General features: G+C 47.8%; 1 protein-coding gene across 2 annotated transcripts in view; it reads right to left on the reverse strand.

The window, feature by feature from the left end:
• Nucleotides 1-22,391, reverse strand: part of CSMD2 (CUB and Sushi multiple domains 2) — a 215,475-nt gene that overhangs the window by 175,159 nt on the left and 17,925 nt on the right. For both annotated transcript variants that reach the window (XM_050326308.1, XM_050326309.1), the window contains exons 3-4: nucleotides 20,620-20,836; nucleotides 10,230-10,342 (exon numbers count right to left, since the gene is read on the reverse strand). In XM_050326308.1, the coding sequence (XP_050182265.1) occupies nucleotides 10,230-10,342; nucleotides 20,620-20,836 (330 nt within the window). The remainder of the gene's footprint in view (nucleotides 1-10,229; nucleotides 10,343-20,619; nucleotides 20,837-22,391) is intronic.

The following is a 22,391-nucleotide window of genomic DNA, read 5'->3' on the forward strand; positions in this document are numbered from 1 at the left end:
TATCTCCTCTGCCTGTCAAAGCTCAGGATGGAATCACATGAAGATGAGGTATTTCAGTCAGAAAAGCTTCACCTTCCAGCCTGGCCCTGGCTGAGGGGTTTTTTTTTGTTGTGAATGCTGCTGGTCTGAATGTAAAACTCACAGCACACAAATCATCTTTCCCACCACTTCATCCCTGTTAAATTCAGCTGAAATACCAGGTTATAAAACACTCACTCCACACACAGAGGTTGGAATTCCATCCCTCACATCTTCTGGAAGCCAATCTCCAACCCCAGCATGATGAATTCTATGACAGGGCCACTCAGACAGAGCTAATAAAAATTTACACTTAAGGAAATTAATGCCTTAAAGTAACACATTTTGCTTTCCGTCTCTTGCATAAATTAAAGGTCAGGCACTCAGCTCTCCCAAACTAAATGATTCCTCTGATAATGAAGTTTATCCAGCACCAGGCTGAGCCTGTCAGGAGCCAAATGGGGAAATTCAACTCCAATCATCCCTTTTGAGCAGCTGCAGTTGGAATAATTACCTTCATCACCCAGAAAATAAAAATGTTTCCTAAACCCCTCCTCTTTCCTGAGAGCTGGATGGGCAGTAATTTGATGTTAAAAGGGTTCAGGATGCAGATACTTCATACAAGAACCTGATCTAATTCTCTTTCAGTGGAGGTTCAGTTTTATTCCTTTCAAGTGGCCATCGGTCATATCAGACCCACACATCAGTAATTAAGCACTCTTAAGTAATTAAAGTTCTTGCAGGGAAAAATTAAGAATTAGTAAGCAATCATTAGGGATTAAACGCTCCCAGTGCAAAAGAGAATGTGCAAAAGCCAATTTTCAGGAGCAAATTGGAACCTGTTGCAGTTTTCCCTGTAAAATTGGAGAGGGCACAGTGTTTACAGCAAATATTACCATTTTTGTGGGCTTTTCCCTTTTCCACTAAAAGTATCACTGACCACTCTCCCAGCAGATGAAATGCCTTGCCTGATTTTCCCCAAATATTTCAGTCTGTAGGATGTTTACTTCGCTTCTCTATTTTATTAATTCTGAAGGGCTGGATTGTCTGTTATTTTACATCAGGTTTGACCATCCCCTACAGAAAGAAAAAGCATTGCCAAGGCTTGGCACATCCCAAAGGAACAGGGGTCACATCTATTAGTGCTTCCACAAGGTGAAATGTTTATTTTGCTCTGCATTTCAGGCACTGCTGATTGACAGCCCCTGTTCTTATGAATAATAATAATAATAATAACAACAACACTGAGCCTTTCTGGGCTTGAATAATCATTGCTTTTCCTCCCTAATAACATGGGAGGGTTCATAGGGGACACTCAAGAGCCACAGTGACCTTCCCCCACCTGAGGAGCTGCTGGAAGTGTCAGCTGAGCGCAACCAAAGCGAGGTGATGCTCCAGCCACCTCCTCCCCGGGCACTTCAGCCCACAATAATCAGGATTAGAACCTCTCCCCCTCCTTCAAAGGTCATTTCACCTGCTGGGGGGAGCAGATCCACGTGGAAAAGCACAAAATTCGAGCTCAGTGAACCACAGAGGTGAAAGACAGACTAGGAAGAACACACCTCCACCAAGGGACACGTGTGACAAGGGCCTTTCTTCCTCCCCATCTGAAATGGTTGACAGATAATCCCAGAGCTTTCTCCATCTGCATCCTCCTCAAGGTGAGGCTGCAGGTAATCAGAGCCCCAGATCACCACGTGGGCTCTGCCTCCCCTTCTGGAAGCCGAGATAAAGTTAATTAAATCCTCATTTAATTTGAATTGAGATAGATCCACTCAGGCTGAGCAAACCCCTCCACCCCCCCTTGAACCAAAAGGTGAAGTGCCCTGAGCAGGAGCCTTTTGTCACTGGAGCTTTCTGAGGAGGCACTGGGTGGTCTAATACACACACACAGGTGTGTGTAGATAGCTGCTCTGCCTCTCAGCTCCTTCCCTGCTTCCCAAGGAGGGACAGGACAACAGGAGACTCCTGTCCTGCTCCTCAGAGGGCAGAGTGAGTGATCCAAGAGCTCTTCAGATGCCCAGCAGGCGCTGATGGGACACCACAACCCCACAGATCTCTGCACGCAGGAGAGACAAAAAGCCCACAGGGAGGTGGATGTGGAGAAGGAGAGGAGGAGGTGAGAGCAGACAAGAAGGACAAGGCTCTGGATGCCCCCATTCCTGCTCAGTGCCAGGGCAGGAGTGGAGCTGCTGCAGCCCTGAACACATGAAGAGCAGGAAGGGTTTTTTTTTTTTCAGAGACATCCCCCTCAGCATCTCACCTTCCTCCTCAGAGCTGCCCTGGCTGTGCCTGGGCAAGGATGGAGTGGCAGTGAAGGACAAGCCTTTCAACCAAATTGCCTTGGCACCCAGGCTGCAATTTTCCCACAGCTCGTTAGTGGGGACTTTTTGTGGAAATGCGGCTTGAAACAAACCCAAAGGCATCCAACTGCTGCAAATAGATCCCTGATTGAAAAGAAATGCCTCTCTATTAGATGCAAAACCAAAAAAAAAAAGAAATGGGGGCAAGAAAAGGGTGAAAATGAAGGTTTTAGGAAAGAATCACCACCACGAGAGCCCTTCACGAGGTGCCCTCACACTGCTGTGCCGGGACATCCAAGGAGGGATTTTCCAGCACCTTTCACCAGTCCCCCAGAGCAACCCCCAGGTCAGGCAAGGTGTTGGTCAGGAAGTGTGTGGACAGCACTCTCAGGACAGGGTGGGATTGCTGGGTGTCTGTGCAGGGCCAGGAGCTGCTCTTGGATGTTCCTCGTGGTCCCTTCCAGCTCAGGACACTCCCTGGCACCCCAATCCCAAGCACTGCCAAACGCCACCGAAAACAGAGGCAAAACCAAAAACCCTCGTGAATTCTCCGGTGTTTTCTGGGCTGCTTTTCCTCCCCCTTCCCTGAGCAGGGCGTTTGTGGCGAGAGAGGAGCAGCCCTGGCACCTCCTCGACAGCCAAGTGCCCCCAGTGTCACCTCGGGGAGCAAAAATGTCACTCAGTGTTTGCTTAAAGGCTTCATCCCGGCTGCTGTTTGGGGATCATCAGCATTCCTGCTCTCCAGCAGCGGCTGCACTGATTGATCTCATTTGCATATGCAAATCAAACGCCAATACGAGCCACTCAATATTCCCTCGACTTCATTTGGAGCTGCAGCAACACGGGTCAGTCTGTGCCCCCCACCCCTCTGCCGTGCTGAGTCAGCACATGCTAATTAGCTCTGCTGCTTTCAAGTCTTAAAATCAATTAGTAGTATATTAAGGCAGACTTGCTGGGAGCTCATTTAAGTAATAAAAAAAAAAAAAAATCTTTAGTGTTGCTAAAAGAGAGGGAGAACAGCAAGGTTGGCTCTTCCATCCCCGGGGTGGGGGAGCTGGGGTTAATCTGAAATCCTAGCGGAGAGGAACAGGTTTGGAGGGGGAGCAGGAAGGATATCCCAGAAATACACAGATTTTAGGGCAAGCCCAGGCTCCCAGTGGCAACACCACAAACCTCTGGGAGCCAGAGGGAGCGGCACTTGCACCAGCTCCTTTGCCAAGGCTGGGAAAAATAACTGAGGAGTCCCCACTGTGTGCCAGTTCACCATCCATTCCCATCCCAAGGGGCTGGAATGTGCCAGCTGTGACCACAACAGTCTCCTCTGTGGAACAAAAAGGAACAAACAGAGACGAGTGGAAAGAAACAGCAAAACAGGGTTTATAAGTAAATTTTAGATTTCTGTAAAAAGCAGCTTTTTGGGCTTTAAAAACTGTTCATCAAACAACTGCTCTGGTCCAAACCACCAGTGAGTTCTGAAGCAGTTTGGGGTTTTTTTTGGCATGCTGGATCCCCAGTTCTCCCAGTGCTGGCACACAGCAGCGAGGAGCAGCAGGAGCTGAGGTTAATTTGGGATATAAACCTGCTGTTCCTCTCCCCAGGTTTGCACCCACCCCTCCCAACACGTGAGTGGAACAGCTGACCGTGCAAAACCCCCCGGCCCCAACCTGCACGTGAAAGGCAGCAGGAGCTGATGACAAGCAGGGACCCAGAGCTGAGGCTCCATGGAAGAATTCCAAAGAGCCATGAAATATCTGAAGCCATATGACAGGCAAACCTGTTGCCAACCAAATATTTTACATTAAGTAGAAAACACTTAATTGGAGGCAGAATCAATCCAAGGCCATGCCTGAAATCTAATTATAAACCCTCTGCTCTTCCAGACACTGCCCTGTGTAGAACAACCCTGTCACTCAATATTATTGGCAACCCTGCCCTGCCTTTCTGCTGCTTTGTATCCTGGTTTTCCACGTCGTCCAAAGGCTGATACCTTGCAGACAAGAGGAACATGAAAGGCTCGGTGCTGACTGAACAGCTCCCTGCACACATCCCCCGGTGCAGGGGGAGCTCAGCACTCCCTGCTCCTCAACCTCCCTGCACCTCCTCCAGCGCTGTGCTTGCCAGCACTGCCTCCCTTCCCAGAGAAACTCCAGCTTTCCCAGAATCCCTGAGGTTGGAAAGGTCACCGAGTGCAGCCTGTGATCCATCCCCACCTCCTCACCCAGCCCAGAGCACCGAGTGCCACGTCCTGGATGGGCAGCAGAGCCAAAGCTCCCCGTTCCCAAACAACCCAGCTGGGTGATGCTGAAGGGACAGACCCAGCTCCTCATCTCTGCCTCAAGCACCTGCTGGGCTGGAGCAGTGAAAGCCTCTCAGAGCAAAGGGACAGTCCAACCCCACTGTTTCAGAGCGCTGGCACATTCCAAAATCCACGATTTTATGGCTTCTTCCTCTCCTTGGCTTTAAGCACTGCAAGCTGGGAGGGCTTCAAACCAGATTTTTGTAATTAAAACTTCAATTCCTGAGCACAGCTCCCCAATAGCAATTGGGAACAGGGTGGATTCGTGGAACTGGGGCCATTGGGTATTATTTAGGAATCACTTCCAACCACCCCTGAAGCAGAATGTCAGACAGTCCAGCCTAACAAAGCTCCAGCAGAATGTCAGACAGCCCAGCCTAACAAAGCTCCAGCCCAGAAAAAGCAAAAGTATCCACCTGAAACACAAGAGAAATTTTAAAGCAATAAATATTGCCTAGAGCTGATAACATTGTCTGAGCTGAAAGAGGGAAGGGTTTGCTCAGATATTGGGCAAATTTTAGTTTTGCTTTTGTAGCCTTTTAGTTTTGTGGCCTTTTAGTTTTTGGCTTGGTTTTCTGGCTTTTTAGTTTTGGCTTTTTGAGGTTTTAATGTTTGGTTTGGGGTTTTTCTCTCCCCCCAGCACAGTGTTGCTCTGTCAAATCAGAACCTTAATTTGGACAGGTTTTAGGAGAAAAAAAAAATCTCAAAGCCTATGTTTCCAAAGCCACAGAGAGAACTTCAACAGATCAATTTGTCTACCCTTAATGGAGCAACTGGAAGATGGGAAAAGGGGGAAATGCAGCAGCACATCCCAGAGTGAGGAAATTCTGCTTGGGTTTAAGCAAAAGAAAGGGGCCAAGAGGGACAGGAACCGGTATTTAATTGTATTTTCTAAATATGTTTGCACAACTCTACAAACAACCCTGTAAAGAACGAGCCATTTGTGCTGAGAAAGAGCAGAGTATTTATTACCAAGGCAAACAGCCCCATTTACTTGGGGCTGTTTCCCTCTGTATTTAAAGGCTTCTAATTTCTTAAAATAAGCACTGTTCTTGCAGCATAATTGGTTCTTTTCAATCAGGCCCCGAGTGTTTGCAGCGATCAAATTTGGTGCAGCTGTAATCAAACCCCACGTCTTGGGAAGGGAAATCTCCCCCTTCCCGGGAAACCCTCGGCACTTCCCAGCCCTGCTGCTGCAGCTCCAGAGCTCAGCCAGGGCCTCCTCCACGAGCCTGGCTTTAGGGCAAGAGAAAGGCCAAAAAAACCCCCCAAAATTAAAACTCCAGATGGTTACACAGATGAAGATTCCTTAAAAAAGTATTCAACATAATTGCATCCCTCTTCTTTTATACTTATTCCTTTTATATGTCTTTTCCATTTTATTTATATATTTTCCATTTTATTTATATATTTTCCACTTTATTTATAGATTTTCCGCTTTATTTATAGATTTTCCGCTTTATTTATAGATTTTCCATTTTATTTATATATTTTCCATTTTATTTATATATTTTCCATTTTATTTATATATTTTCCATATTATTTATATATTTTCCATATTATTTATATATTTTCCATTTTATTTATATATTTTCCATTTTATTTATATATTTTCCATTTTATTTATATATTTTCCGTTTTATTTATAGATTTTCCGTTTTATTTATAGATTTTCCCTTTTATTTATAGATTTTCCGTTTTATTTATAGATTTTCCGTTTTATTTATAGATTTTCCGTTTTATTTATAGATTTTCCGTTTTATTTATATATTTTTCATTTTATTGATATTTATAGCTCATCTTTTTATATATTCATATTTAAAATGTTTCTTTCCACTTGTTATTTTATATTTCTATGTATTTACAGCCCTCTGAATCCCTTTTATAAATATATTTACATCCTTTTATATCCCTTTTTAATATACAGTCACATCCCCCTTCTTTTCTGCACATATTGATAAACTGTGTCCTTGTCAGGATAGAAACACCTGAATGAAAATACAAACCCAGGGCCTGGTTGAAAAGGTCAGAGGTTTAACTTTGATGATCCTGGTTTGCCTTAAATCCCTTTTTGTTTCTCACACCCTCTGGCCTGAGAGGGCAGCCAAGAGGGAACAGCTTAAAACCAACAACATAATCTTATTTTCTCCCTACATTAGTAAACTAAAAAACCAGCTGCTCTTCATCAGGAGCCTTTATTAGCATTATTGGGGGAATGATGTGGAATTTATATCACTTTTCCTCTTATTGTTAAAGACTTGCCCAATTTATTTGCTGTGCATTCATCAGGTGTGAGGCAGCAGGGAGTGGAATTAATTCCCCATTGTAGTCCAGGCATGTGCCTGAATATTAACTCCACACATCTTCCAGGGGAAGCAATAAATGGAAACATTGGTCATTTTTGGTCATTAAATCTTTAGGCAGATTTTTCACAAGATGAGATTGTCCTGGTGAAATTCTAACTCCCATTATTTATAGCTGGGTCTCCTCGGAAATTCTCCTGCAGCTGAAAGGCAAAACTCCACAGCTGGTTTGGATTTTTGGAGAATCATTTTAGTTATAAAAGAAGGGAAAAAATCCCCCAGTCTGAGGGTGAACAGGGCTAATTGTGAAATTATGTTGAATTCAAGGGACAGTTAACAGGGAAAAAAACCCCAAATTTGAGGATGCTAAAAGCATGAAAGCACTTAATTTAAATATTTTCTAAATTATACATTCTGAAATTGAGCTTCCTAAGAACTGCTTATGTTTCATAAAAGCATCTCTTAAGTCCAAAAAAAAATTACCTTCATATCAAAGGACTATATTGAAATGGGAATAAAAATTTTTCTCCGTTCTTCCAATCCTGCCAGGAAAAGCTGATGATTTTTCCATCCCAGCCCTCCTGCCTTGGCTGCCCTCGTTTCTCCTTCCCCATCAGTCACATCCTGAGGTGACTTGTGCTGACCCTGTGGTGTCTCCTCTCCCAAACTGGGATGTCGGGGTGGTTTCCCCCATTTTTTTTTTTTGCAAACTCCCATGACAAGGAGGACCTTGGCCTTGTTGGGAATCTGGGAATTCCCAGTAGAGCCAGCTGTGCCACATCTGCCAAGAGAAGCCAAAGCTCCGGGCGCTGCCTCCAACCCAAAGATGGACTCGATGATCTTGGAGGTCTTTCCAACGCAATCTATCCTATGATTCTATGATTCTGTGTGCAGCCCCAGCAGCAGCACCTCGGGCACAACCACCCCCTGAGAGGTGGCTGGGGCTGGGCAAGGAGGAGCCTTGGCTTTGTTTTGTTCCCTCCCTCCCGTTTCCCGAGCTGGGAGATGATGTTTGGCGTCCGGAGAAAAATCACAACAGACAGCGAGGGACGGGAGGACGCGAGGAGTCGGGGAATGAGAGCAGACAGGAACAAGCTGGCAACAGGCAGCCACTAAATGAAGAAAGATGAGGAAGTCAGACGATGAGGAAAAGAGGATTAAGGGAGATCCACCAGCACAGTAATATGATAAAGTCAAAAACCCACGAGGCCAAGAGGGAAGTGGAGCGGCGCAGCCGCCGCAGAGCTGCTGTTCCTCCAATCCCACCGTGGCACCTCTGACTCCTAGGGCTGGAAAAACACCCCTGCAGGTTGTGGGGAACCCCCTCTGCCCTTGTGTTCTCACAGCAGATCCAACTTCTGGTCTGTGTGGCCATCAAGGAACCGCTTGTAAGAGATGTTATCGTGCAGGCATCACCAGGCAGACAAGCCAGGGAGATGTTAACTCAGATAACACCAAGCTCAACTGCTGCCTTTCCCCCAGGGCTGGGGCAGCGCAGACATCAGTGTAAGCACAGTGTTTTTGTGTCACTTTGATTCCTCCAACGGTACTTTCTTCCTGTCCTCCTTTTTTTTTTTTTTTCAAAAAAAAAAAAAAGAAAGTTCCTGAGAGCTTTTCGTTCCAATTTTAAAATTCTGTTTCTTTTGGTGCGTTTCCCAACGACTGCTCCGAGGGAGGAGGAGAATAATGAGCAGGCTTTGATAGGGATCATAACGGAGCCATTTACTGCAGGACTCTGAGCATTGTTCTGCCTTTAAATGTGAATTATGGAATCACAAGCCATTCACCCAGTCGTAGATTACAACGGAACTGAAACAGCATTTACAGCAGCAGCACAGCCCCTGGATAAAACCCACACTTATCTCTTCCTTTAGGCTTTGTTAACAACCCAAACAGTCTGTTTTGGGGCAGGCTCAGAGTGGCACTTCCAGTAAATGAACCCCCTGTCCCTCCCTCAAAATAACGCTTTGATGCTCCCTGTCACTCTGGCTCAGGTTAAGTTTTAAATACATTTATTTTCCGCCTCAGTTACACCCTTTAAATCCCCCTAATCACCAGTCAAATAAACTTCAGACAGTTTAAAATATATGTGACTAAAGGGCAGCCCTGGCCCGAGCCTTTGTACGAGATTACCTGCTGCAATAAAAACCCATTACAGAGTGTACAAGTAGCTGTGTGTAAATGCCAAAAAATGTACTCCAAATGTCAGGAAAGTGCAAAAGCAGCCACATGTCCTCAGAATTTGGGAGTGATGTGCTCAGTGCAGGGATTGACAGACGTTCTGGCAGAGATTCTGCAAATGGGAAACAGGATTTGCCTTTCCTCACCCCGCTGAGACTTCCCTGACGTCCCCACCTGGCCTGAATCCCCCTCACACTGCTGTGCTCACCCATCCCAGCTCCCACCACCAGCATTCCCAGCAAGCCTGGGAATAAACAGAGCTGGGCTCTGACTTTGTAGGGATGAGTGGGATGATGATGGGATGAGCTCCACCACCACTGCTGACCCCACACTGGTCAGGACCGACACAAACATCTCGGTGTCACGGGGCCTGGGGGCAGAGTAAAGGCTTTAAACAGAATATTAGAGGGTTATTTGAACAGAACTTAATTATCAAGTGCACAAAACGCTGAGGCTCCATGATCATGTCAATGAAAGCATTTGCTTGGCTTAATGTCTTGGGTAATTGGCTGGTTGGACTCATTACCAAGAAGTTCTCAGCCTTAATGGTGATTTTAAGGACTCCAAAGAAAAACATTTACAGGGAGATGAACAGCACTGCAGGTTCAATAATCAACATCAATGTAACTTCAATTTTAACGTGGTTAATCTGTCATTTACCCAGGAAAAAATGGCCTGCCTTCTACTACTAACAGGTTTTTTTCCCCATATCTGATGGCTTCCACCGTCCCAAGGCTTCCTGAAGCTTTCAAGCCTGCACATACAGCTCTTCACCTCCACAACCAACAAACTCTGGATGCCATTTACGCCAAGAAACACAGGAGGGGAATTTAAGTGCTCGGGGAGGAAAGCGCAGGGAAAAGCAAAATAATAAATAAAGGAAGGAAAGTGCAGTAATCCACGTATCCCAGTGGCCACACAGACACTGCTCCTGCTGCAACTCTGCACATCCCACTGCCAACCCCACACTACCCACCCTCCCTGACATCCCAGGGAGTTAAAGCTCTGGGCTGGGCACACAATTGCAGCTCTAGGGTGGGCACACACAACTGCAGCTCTGGGCTGGGCACACTCAGCTGCAGCCCTGGGCTGGGCACACAATTGCAGCTCTGGGCTGGGCACACTCACCCTCGTAGCTGGCCTGGAAGCCTTGGGCGCTCACGGCGTAGTCGCTGACGAGCCACAGGGACAGCACAGCCCCCGAGCTGACCACGGGGGCGGGCAGCTGGAACCCTGTCAACCTGCAAGGAAACAACAGCAAGGTCACACTCCCCATCCCAGGCAGCTGGAAGCCTCTTAGTGCTTCTATTAATTAATTCCCGGGTTTAATTAGAGCGGCCCTCCTGAAACATTCCCGCGCTCGAAACATTCCCGCGCTTGAAAACGCCGGGAAAAGCCCGGACCAGCTTTTTAATAAAAGAATCCAGTGGAGAGCAGAACCTGCTCATTTATCCTGCTCTGATCACCCCGAGCTGGCGAATGGATCTGGGTTTTTCCACCCGTCCCAGGCAGATCCGGGCTCTCCGGATGCAGCTTTTGCACCGTGGATTCCGTTCACAGCCCGTGCTGCGAGAGGATCCCGCTCTGCAGATGCTGCTCTTAATTCAGGGCTACAGAACACGTCCTTCACCTGTTAAGGAAGTGGCTCCTGTCCCCCAGGAGTCACTGGGAATTAAGTGGTACCTGAAACAGCAGTGCCCTGGAGCGTTTGTACGAACGCAATTCGTATTTTCCAGTTACAGGCCTTTAAAAGAAAAGTGCCTGTGCATGAGGGCATGAAATTGTAACTGAGGTTTGTTCTCAGTCTTGCTGCAGATTCCACACTGCCTGAAGAGACAATTTTCAGCGGAACCTCTGGGCTTCCTGAGCCTCCAGAAATTAATGAACCCAACCAGCTCTGCGGGCCCTGAACTCAGAGGGTCACTCGTGTCTCTCCAGGGGTCCTGGAGCAGCAGCAAAGGGGCTGCCTGACAGCACAAAAGGTGACCAAACACTGCATTTCCCCCGAGATCAAACAGCCCTTCTGCCCACAAAGTGCCTCCATTAGTGCTAAAGCTCAGCCCGCTCAGAAGCGAGCGGGAAATATCGCTTCAACAGGAAAAATACGTGTAGAGCAACTCCTCCCCTCCACTGCACAGAGCTCCCTGTCCCCTCCTGCACGAAAACCTGCGCTGGGAATGAGATGAAATTCCTCCTGTTTCTCACTGAAGTCAAAATAAAACTTATTTCCCCTCTGAAGCCTCCAACCAACACACACAACCGAAATTTTTCCTTCTTTGATGTCCTCACCCTTTCCAAGCAAGAGCCCAGGCAACATCCTCTTGAAGGAACAATAATTTACCCATGTCCATGTTCAAACCACTCCAGTAAAAGCTCAACTCTCCTGTTCCAGAGCCCCAGGACAGCCAGGCTTGGCAGGACACTCCTGCCTGCCTTCCTAAATCCACAGCCCAGGCAAAATGAAAGAATGGGAACCAACCTGCTGGCAGAGAGAACATGGAATCATCCCCCAACAGCCTCATGCACCAAACAGCAACTCTGACATCACTTATTTAGGGGAGTAATAAAAAAAAAAATACACCCTAACGAGGAAAAAAAAAGGCAGCAAAGTCTGTCCCTTGTTTTTATTAAGGGCCATAACAAGAAGGTGAGGGCAGTAACAACAGCACCAATAACCATATTCCAGTCCTTCTGTACCTCTGGCCAAATGGATTATTGAGTGATTATCCCCTTAACGTGCTTGGAGCCAACACTGATTGTGTGAGATTTTCAATGTGTTTTTCATTGGCTTAATTCTGCTCCTGCTGTGAGGAACCAAACGAGCCCAGCGCCAGAAATGCCACTTCATGAGCTTGTCCTTGCAAAAAATCAATATCCCCAAACAAAGCGGCACAGAAAATCCTCTGCTCTCTTTGCCTCCTCCCTCCTGCTCCCCCTCGGGTTTGCCCCTCACTCTGCAAATGTTTGGGGGGTCTGGACCCTCCCCTGCAGCCCAGTGGCAAACTCAGAGCCAGGACAGGTTTGTGAGAGCTGATGTTGGTGAGAACCTGCAGGGCCACCAGGCTCAAGCCTGGACCAGGCTCCAGGTGGGATCTGCACTCACGGAATCCCAGAATTCCTGAGGTTGGAAAAGCCCTGCCAGCCCATGGATCCCCCCTGTGCCCCATCCCCACCCTGTCCCCCAGCCCAGAGCACTGAGTGCCACCTCCAGTCCCTCCTGGGACACCTCCAGGGCTGGGCACTCCAAACCTGCCAAAGCCTGACCATCCTTTCCAGGCAGAAATTCCTGCTGATGTCCCCCCTGCCCCTCCCCTGGCACAGCCTGAGGCCGTTCCCTCTCCTCCTGTCCCTGTTCCCTGGGAGCAGAGCCCGACCCCCCCTGGCTCCCCCCTCCTGTCAGGGATTGCAGAGCCAGAAGGTCCCCCCTGAGCCTCCTTTTCTCCAGGCTGAGCCCCCCCTGCTCCCTCAGCCCCTCCTGCTGCTCCAGCCCCTCAAAGGACCTTTCCTGTCTCCCCTCTGGATGTTCCACCATCCTCCCCAATGCCACAAAGTCCCTCCCTGGTGGAAAAGTGTCCCAACCACCCCCAAGAGGAGTTGAGCACCAGTCAAAGACCCCTGACCACCCTGCTCAGCAGCCTCAACCCACAACTCAACACTTCTTTTGCCCTAAACCAGAACATTCCCTCACTCTCCCCTCCATCTGTTGCACATTATCCCATCCCACTGGATCCAGGACAACTGTACCACACACAGTGACTCAGGCTCCCATTCTGGAGTGCAGGTGCCATAATTAAACCCCAGCACATTATTTTTCTGGTAGGATGCCCACCATCAGCTCAGGCTGCAATCAAAATAGTTATTGCAGCTGGCAATCCAACAGCCTTTAAAGCATAAATGCTGGAGAAGTGTCTCAGAACATCTAATGAAAATGCATTGGATTGTATCATTTAACCCAGCATTAAATTACACTACACCATCCTTCAGTGAGCTCTTCCTGCATGTAATTTAAAGGCACCTATTAAGGAAAATTTCCCATCAAATGAACCTCTCTCTCTCTCTGTGCTGTGTGCAGTTTAAATGACACAGCTCCCCAAGGGCCAGCCTGGCACCTCTGCACCATCCCAGGACAACAGGTCAGGTCACAGGGGGGTGATCCTGATCCTTTGAGGGATGTGTGAGCACTGCAGGCCAGCTGCTGCAGGGAGAACCCCTCCAGAAACACGGATGGAGGGATGTCTGAACACTGAACCCTCAGGGGGAAGCTGGAAACACAGCCACAGGCACAGTGGTCACTCACAGATGTCCCTTCCCCCCCAGGCTGCTCCGTGGAGTTACATCAAGAACAAATGCCAGAGATCCAGAAATTTCCCCCCAGGAATCCATCCCACCTCTGATCTCAGGTTTTTTTCCTGGGTGGTTCTGTTAGTTTTTCCTCCCTTTTCCTCTGCATTTATTAAAGAAAAACACAATTACAATGAGATATCAGTTGGGGTTTTTTTCCCCCCTAACCTCATTAACATGGTACCACGAAGGCTCTCTCATTAATCATCAATAAAACGAGCAGAGCACAATCTGAGAGCACTCCCAGCTCCCACACTGCACACACTGAAAAGCCACTTGTGTCTGCAAGGCAGAGCTCGCTGGTGTCACTGAGACACTTGTCCTTTAATCTGCACCCCTGGAAGGCTGAAATGATGCTCTGGACCAAAAAAAATAAAATAAAACAATAAAAAAAGAAATACCTCAACCAGCTTAAAATGAAACTGAAGTGACACAAGAACAGCAGGATCAGCTCACATTCTACTCAACTTCTGGGACTGATTTATGCTCAAGCCCAAACTGCCTTTGTTTTGGAGTCAAGCTACGAACAGATATTGAGCAAACACCTGCAGAGGGTTGTTACAGGCACCAGTAACTCCTTGGATATCCTCTGTTCTTATTTCACCAGCCATTATATTCCATCCCCACCATCCCCTCTGCTCAGCTGCTGGATAATTAAGTTGCACCTAAATAATCTAACCCATTGGCTCTGACACAGTTATTATATATATTTCTCTTATCAAGGCAGTAACAAGCATAAAGGGAAAAAAACCCATAAATAAGCATCTTTGTCTGTCCCTCAGGCTCTCCCAATGACATACACACCTCCATTTTTCCATCAGTTTTATCCAGAGCTCTGTAAACAGTTCTCTGTCCCAGGGTTCAGGAATCAACTGCACTTCCCTGCCTTTTCCAAGCCAAGCACAATCCATCAAGGCCAGAGAGCCCTTTGCTTACCTCTGCCACCGACAAGGCCTCATTAACCAACCCCGTCTCGAGGGACGGTGACAGAGCCCATAAATTCCAGCCTGGATGGATTTCTTGACTCGTTTAAAACGGGGTTTGGGTCAATTCCCACTAGAAAAGTGTTATTTATAGAGCCTAAAGCCAGCACAGCCAGCTCAAATATATGAGGCCTTCCTGGCTCAAGCTGGGAACAGGTACTGAGCATCAGATTTCAATAAATTTGATTTTCCACACAGTGGAATAGAGTAGGAAGCCTATGGAGTTGGATGTAATTTATTATGTTTATCCTGTCCCTTCCATGCTCCTTTTTCCAAGATGTTCCAAGGCAGCAGTGGGATGGGTGGAACGGGATGAGCTTTAAGGTCCCTTCCAACCCAAACCATTCCATGATTCTATGATATCCCCCCAACTCTGGCATCTCTGTTTTCACTCTTGTTATGACAAACCAAAAAAAGAAAATCACCAATTCACAGGAAAGTTCATCAAATTCCAGTAACCCCCTGGCAAATCTGAGCTGACACTGGGAGTAAACAAAGGCAGCTTTGGATACAACCCAAGAACGGCTCAGAGGCTTCAATTCAGAACTTGGCACATTTGGGTTATTTCTGTCTTTCCTCAAAAAAAAAAAAAAAAAAAAAACACCACCTAAAAAAACCAACCCAAAGTCATCAGGGGTGTGAAATCGAGTAAATGGGAAAAACAAGTCCTTGAAATCACACAAGGCTTATTTATTGCTAAACACAGTGCAAGTGGTGAACAACAACAAGTGTTGCCTCAGCGGAGGTGTCGGGAATACCCCGGGATTGACACCAGCCCTTCCATGTCCTGCAGCCCCAAGAGCAGAGAGAACAACTGGAAATGCAAGAAAAGCAGGACAAACAGACAAGTTCTCAGGCCAGGAGCATTCTGTGACTGGGAAAGCTGGGAGAAGGGGTTTGCCCAGGGAGCAGAGCAGCTCCTGAGCAGGACTTTGTGTTCCTGGGAAGGGTCACCAGCAAACTGCTCCTTTCTGCCTGGAATGTGAAGATCAGAAACACCACAGGGAGGGCTGTGGTTTGGTTCAATTTCCTTTCCTCCACCCAGGGAAAACAAAAACAATTCTGGAAACCAAAGGAAGGGCAACACCTTCAAGCCCAACAAGAGACACCCCCTAAACACAGCAAGGGGAGCCACACCTGGTGAGAAAGCAGGTCCTTTAACCCCTAAATGAGGACAGAGCTCCATCCCCTCACCCCTCCACCTCTGAACTGCCAGGACATCAGTGCCCAGCCTCCCCCTGAGCCCACAGCATTCCTCGTGGTGCCAGGGAAAAAAAAGCTCCCACTCGGATTCAATCATCTGCTTTTATCACTCATCCTGATGCACCCTCTCCTAATAAATATGGAAAAATTGAATTGAGCCTCTGGAAATTGCAGAGCCCTGCTGCAGTTGCATTAACTCCATTACCTCTCCCAGACTTTCAGATCTGGTTCCATCAATTACCTCGCAGAGCAAGTTTAAACACTCAGCACTTCCTCGGAACAAAACAACAGGCACAAGGTCCTGACGCTGCTGGAGCAGCTCAAACAAGACTCTCTTCCAGGAAAAAAAAAAAAATTAAAAAGGGGATTTCATTCTACAAAGCAGAGAACACAAATTTAAGTGGGTTTTTGTGGTGGGTTTTTTTTTTCCCCCAAGGGAGTTAATGGGAAGTGACAAAGGGCTCTGCTGAAGGGGAGAGAGGGGGGGCTGGATCCTGAAGTTTACTAAAGGTGACAAAAGGATTTAAGGAGCCCTCGGCTTTATTTACCTTTATCCTCAGCAAAAGGAACTGTGATCAGCTGGGAGACACCAGGCAGTGACAAAGGGATATGTCCCAGGCCCTGGGGTGACTCAACACAAAATCCCAACACAAGTCCTGCCTGTTCCCAGCTGGAAAATGCAGGAATTTCTTGAATTTCCAGGAATTTCTTGTAACAGTCTCGAACCCCAGAATGTTCTTTTACCCCAAGTTTGTGTCTGTGCAAGGGAGAAGAACATGGGGGGAATTCTCTCCTTCCCTGTTCCCTCTCCCTCTCCTCCTCCCTTCTGCTCTTTTTAAGATCAAAAGCTTGGTGCTCTTGATTGGTAATTAACTCCAGTCACCCAGGCTGATTTTTCAAGGAGTAATTAAAAGGTTATCGAGGAGAAGCAGGCAGGACACAGGTATTCCTGGTATAGCTGCAAGCAGGTCACCCCAGCAGATAATTCCACTCTTATCACAAGTATCTCATCATTCCAAGCTCAAACAAAATACTTGAATCTTTCAGTCAATTAAATGTGGCCAAATATCTGGGGTTTATCTGCATACACAGCACAGGGATGGCAGCTCCTCTTCACTCCTCAGCCACTTGTCAGGGAAGGGGGACGAGGATCTGGAACAAGGAACAACAACTGGACCAGGAGACACCGTGGGATGTGGGTCAGGAGATAAGGGGGGGTCACAGTGCCAGCAGCAGGGATTGCTCTGCTTGGAATGTAAAGCTGCTGCAGGAATGATTCCCTAGCCCTGCACACTCTGCAGACTCGGGAATGTCTGCACAATTATCCACAGTTATCCTGGGGATGGGAAGGCTCCTCACAGCTGGGTAAATATTCACCCCCTCGAAGAGCTGCAGGAACACATCCTGCACTACTGAGGTTCTGCCTGCAGTGAGGACTTGCTCTTCTTGATCCACAGGCTAAAACAAACATTTTCTTAAGCAAATAAACCTCGAGTCTCGTTGAAACATTGTGTTTGAACAGCAAAGGACAACACAATTCCCTCCTCACAACACGCTGGAAGGGAAGCCCACGGGGTTGTAACATCCTGAATCACCCACTGCTCAGCACCTTTACACGTGAGGAAAAACATCCCACATTCTGTCCCTTGGGCTCTCAAACGTAACTTTAAACATCTCTGGAAGGAAAAAAAAAAAAATCTGATTTTCTAAGTTGACCAGTTCCATTTGCAGAGTAAATTCACTGGGGCCCACTGGGAAAACAGAATTGACCGACTCACAGAGACACTGTAAATGTGTTTTCCCTGGATCTTGAGTGCAAGCCTGAAGCTTCAAATAGGGAAATCCACAACTAACTTAAGGCTCTCACATCAAAATCGTCCTGCAAATTATCAGCAGCCGAGGAAGCTCGAAGGAGGCACGTGGTTCTCCTGTCAACAGCTCTCTGGTTGTGTCACGGAACCACAGGGACACAGGAGGAGCAGAGAGGCTCCCAAATCCCACAGCAATCTTGGATCCAGAAATAACTGCCAGTATTCACATTTCAGTCAGGTCTCTGCTGAGTTTCTGAGCCCAGGCAATCAGGGAGGGACCTGATTGGAGCCACCTCGGAACAATGGCACAATCAAGGCACAATGGGAACTGGGAAAGGCTGCTCTGGGCTAAGTGCAGAGTTACATCAGGTCTCCCTCCACATGCGTTTCTGACCCCACAGCAGCTCAGAGGAGCTGGGAACTCGAAGGATGAGCTTCTGGGAAAGTTGGGTCTGGTGGAACGGGCACAAAACTCTGCTGAAGTTTGGGGGAGTCCTGGACAGGCACTGAAGGGATGTCACAAACCTCATCTCCTGCTCCAGGGAGAGATGAACTACCCAGAGGAGCTGTGGCTGCCCCTGGAAGCGTCCAAGGCCAGGTTGGAGCACCCTGGGCTAGTGGAAGGTGTTCCTGCCCAGGGCAGAGGGGGCTGGCACTGGATGATCCAACCCAAACCAGTCTGTGATTCCAAGAACCAAGTTATGAGAGAAGCTGAGAAGGCCAGGACTTGGAAACAAGCTCTGGTTTTAGCACACAAAGCAAAGTCACGGCACTGAACGATGACAACAGCCCTGGATGTCTAAATTAGGCCTCCAAACCACATTTAATATTCACAAACTCATCACAAACACGCCATGCAAATTCCCTAATATCCAGTAAAGCTGTTTATTAGCAAATGCCTCATTGCATTAGGCCTGCTCTTATTCTATTAGGGAACCTTCACACCACATTACACTGCAACACAACGGGGTGTTTGCCAGCACACGAGGAACACGATCATTAACCCCTTCTCAGAACCCCAGGAGGGTCTGGGCTGGGAGGGACACTAAAGATCAGCTCATTCCCAAGTGGAACACCTCCCACTAGCCCAGCTTGCAGGTGGACACGACCTTGTGGGACGTCAAGGAAGTTCTTACACATCCAAGTCTTAAGTGGGAGAGCAGATATTGAGACAGCTCACACTGTCCCCACCACCACCATCCTCCTCCTCCTCTCCCAAGAGGACACAGCAGTCAACCATGAACTGCTGGAAAACATCAGTGCTGCTCAAAAACACAAGTTCAGGAGCGGGGAGAAACAAAGCAGTGCAGTTCTCCCTTGTTCTGCCCTTGCTCACAGCTCATTTTGGGTCCCCTCCTGGCAGCCTGAGCTTTGATGAATGACACGTGGCCATCCATCTTCCAGCGCTGCGTTCCTGTGATGGATTGGGTACATTTGGAAAGCAGGCAGGAAAAAAAAAGCAAAATTGATAGTCAGGGGAGAAGGGAGAAAGGAAAGGAAAAAAAAAAAAAAAAAAAACAACAAAACAATGTTAGGCAAGAGTTACAGAGTTTAATGAAGTGAGATTGATGTACCAAAAAAAAAAACCAAAAAAAAACTATTACAGAATCACAGAATATCCTGAGATGGAAGGGACCCACAGGGATCATCAAGTCCAACTGCTGGGCCTGCACTGGGCACCCCAAGAACTCGACCAATGCCCAAGAGCATTGTCCCAGCACTAATTCCAGCTGAACAAAGGAACAGCCCAGGGGAGCAGGTTTTGAAGTCACTGATCCAGAAACATCCAGGGGAAAGAAAGCAAGAGCCCATCACACAAGAGTCCACATCTGTCTTGCTTTTCTGAGTCCTCTCCAAGAGCTCTCAAAAGCCTCCTCAGGACCTTTTCACCTTCCACCTTTACTTCTCTTTCCTGTACTTATTAAAAAACACATTTCCTGGGACACAGAGGCAGCACCTCAGCTGTCCCCTCACCTTCCCCCAGTGCAGGGCCACAGATTCCCAGGGCAGAACCCCACTGGACCTCAGAGTTTTGTGGCCCCTTTCTGTCTACAACCAGACCACGCTGATGAGGAGCTCAGAGCAGCATTAACTTCTCCCCACACCAAGTTCCCTGAGCTCAGTTTGATACCAGATTTTCTCCCTTTACATTATACCCAAAGCAAGAGCACTTTGCTACCTCCTGATTAAATGATGAGGCCCCATAATTAACGTGATTCTCAAGCACAGTTGCAATATGAAGATCTGATTTATTTGCATAACTGAAATCATTGCTGATAAAGAGCTGATTTTCACCAGGGTGTAACTCAGATTTTCCACTTGGGTTAGACAAGGCACCGAGGTCAATGGATTTGACCTAAACTCGAGTGGTTTGAAGTCAAACTGATTTCCAGGACCCCACAATTCCTGTCAGGATTTTAAACAGCGGATGCTGCCGCTGTTTCTGGGAGGTTTTGGATGTGTTGCTGACAGGCTTCAGCTGTAATCAGTCACCCCATCAGGCAACAAGAGCCATGTCACCCAGCTGATTCCCTCTGTGCCTCAGACCTGCAGCTCTGGGATCACAACTCCTCCAACTGCACAAGTTCTGATGCCTCATAAAACACCTGCTCCCAGAGCAACACAGGATTTGTTTTCAAAATCACCCCTCATAACACTTTCTATTAATACAGGGTGGCACCTGAAAGTCTCATACGAGAAGCCCTGAAGATTTTCCTACCTAAACCACACCATTCAGTAACTGCTTACTCCTGAGCATCCAACAGTTTGGCTGGATGTGAGAGAATATCCCCCCTGTCCAGCTGCTGCACAGACTGAGTGCAGGAACAGCCCAAATTCTGTGGGGAAACTCTCAAAGCACTTGGCAGAGCTGTAAGTGAGCCCCATCACCCTCCTCCCACTCCCAGAAATCTCGCTGGCACCCAGGGAAGCTGCACATTAGCTCTGCTTTCCTCCTGCTCCAGTTTCTAATTAACTCCTCTGGATGCCCAGAACGACTCCTGATAAATCATTCCTGTCAGGCATTCGGAGCAACATTTCAAACCCTATCAGAGATAAGAAATCAAAACAACTGTTAAGAGCTGCTCATGGAGAAAACACTCCCAGCTTATTGCAGCATAACCATCCGAGCCAGGGCAGGAACGGGAAGGTTTCCGAACAGCGCTGGAATGAGCACGGTACCTCGTCCTCAGAGTGCCCTGCTGGGGCAGCCCATCGAAGATGGATAACACATCAAAGTCTTCCTCTAGTGCAAAGGACTGGAAAACGAGCTGTATCCTGTTCTGCTCCTCGGCAGTGATTGTCCACGTGCAGTTTGCATAATTGGGGTATCCATAGGGAAAGCCTGGGCTCTGTATTGTCCCGTTTGGGCCCTGCAGGACGTGACTGCAGTTCTGGGCTGGCGAGAGAGAACACAGAAAGCACAGTCAGACAGTGTCAGACACACATGGAACACCAGAGCACAGCACAGGGGGGTGGTGGGGGGGCCAGGAGAAGGCGACACCTAAAGATGCATCTTTGAACTCCCTGCAGGAACCCCCGGGCCCCCATCCCTGCTCCCACGGGCTGGGGGCACAGTGGGATAACAACAGCTGGACTGCTGCCTGTTCCTGGGAACAGAGCCCTCCTCAGAGCCCCCCACTGACCACAGCAAAATCCAACATGTTCCTCATCATCCCCTGGGCATTTTGGGACTGAGCACGAGCCTGGCCCTGCTGGGGGGCTCAAACACGAGACCACAGTGACAAAGCCAAAGCTTGGTCTCCTTCACCCTTAATTACCCTGGAACAGAGACACAAGACCAGTGGGCAGACAGTGAGACACCCCCCCCTCACCTTGAAAATCCATAATACAGAACGAGGAGCTGAGTCACCAGATGAGCCTGTCTGGGCAAGGCTGCATGAAAACTGAATGGCAAAAGATCAGGAATTAAACTTGTCCTGGCTCCAAAAAGAGCAGGACACAGTCCAAGGCCTGACCCAACAAACCATCCTTTAAGGTCCTTCCAATCCCAGCTATTCTGTGACTCTGGGAATAGTTATCTGGAGTAAAAGCCATCACCACAACCACCCCATACTCCTCTTAGACCTGCTGGGGGCACACAGGAAAAAAATCCTTGGCCAGCCCCAGCCTTCTGAGGTTGCTGATTCCTCTCACGCCTTCTGAGACATTTCTGCTCCTCATGCAGGCTCAGCACACAGAGAAATGTCTTCCAATCAGTATTTCTGAAGAGCTCCATCTTCTGAGAACAAAATCCCACTCTTGCACCACCAGCTAAGCACTTGACACCTCCCTCAAACCCATTTTCCTTCCCCAGAGCAGTGCCTGGGAACACTCCATCCCCAAGATAAAGATCGGCTGCCACCATGTACAAATTCTGGATATATGAGATTTTCTTCTCTCTGGGGAAACAGGTACATAAATGTGCTTTGGGAACAGCCTAAATGACAAATTCTCCTTTTTAGTGTTTTCCTCTCCCTGCACTAACACACTGAATGCCTTTAAAGGCACAAAGACTTCACTCCAAACTGGTACAACCCTCGCTGGCTTTGCTGGAGTAACTCCTCCACACAAAGCCAAATTCCAGACAGTTTGCAGGGTAAACCTCGTGGGACCACAAAGCATTTTCACCCTTATCCTGTGGCTGCTGATCCCTGCTCTGCCCTGGCTTTTCCCACTGCTGCTGGATTGTCTTCCCCTCTGTGTGGATAAACCGAGGCTTTCAAGTTGAAATGAATTAGAGTAGAAATTACTTCTTTGATTTCTCCTTGCCTTTTTCAAAGGCTGCAAAGGCATTTGCACTTCTGAGTGCCAACCAGCTACAGGTAAAGAACTGCAGAGTAGTGCTCATTAAAGCCAATTATAATTAGATTGACCTACTTTGGTGCAAAAAAAAAACCCGCTTGGTGGAACTTCTCTCTCTGCCAGACGAAGTTCACAGCTTCATGAATCTA

Source organism: Myiozetetes cayanensis, unplaced genomic scaffold, assembly GCF_022539395.1.
Source record: "Myiozetetes cayanensis isolate MyiCay16 unplaced genomic scaffold, myiCay2020 scf31, whole genome shotgun sequence".
Taxonomy (NCBI): domain Eukaryota; kingdom Metazoa; phylum Chordata; class Aves; order Passeriformes; family Tyrannidae; genus Myiozetetes; species Myiozetetes cayanensis.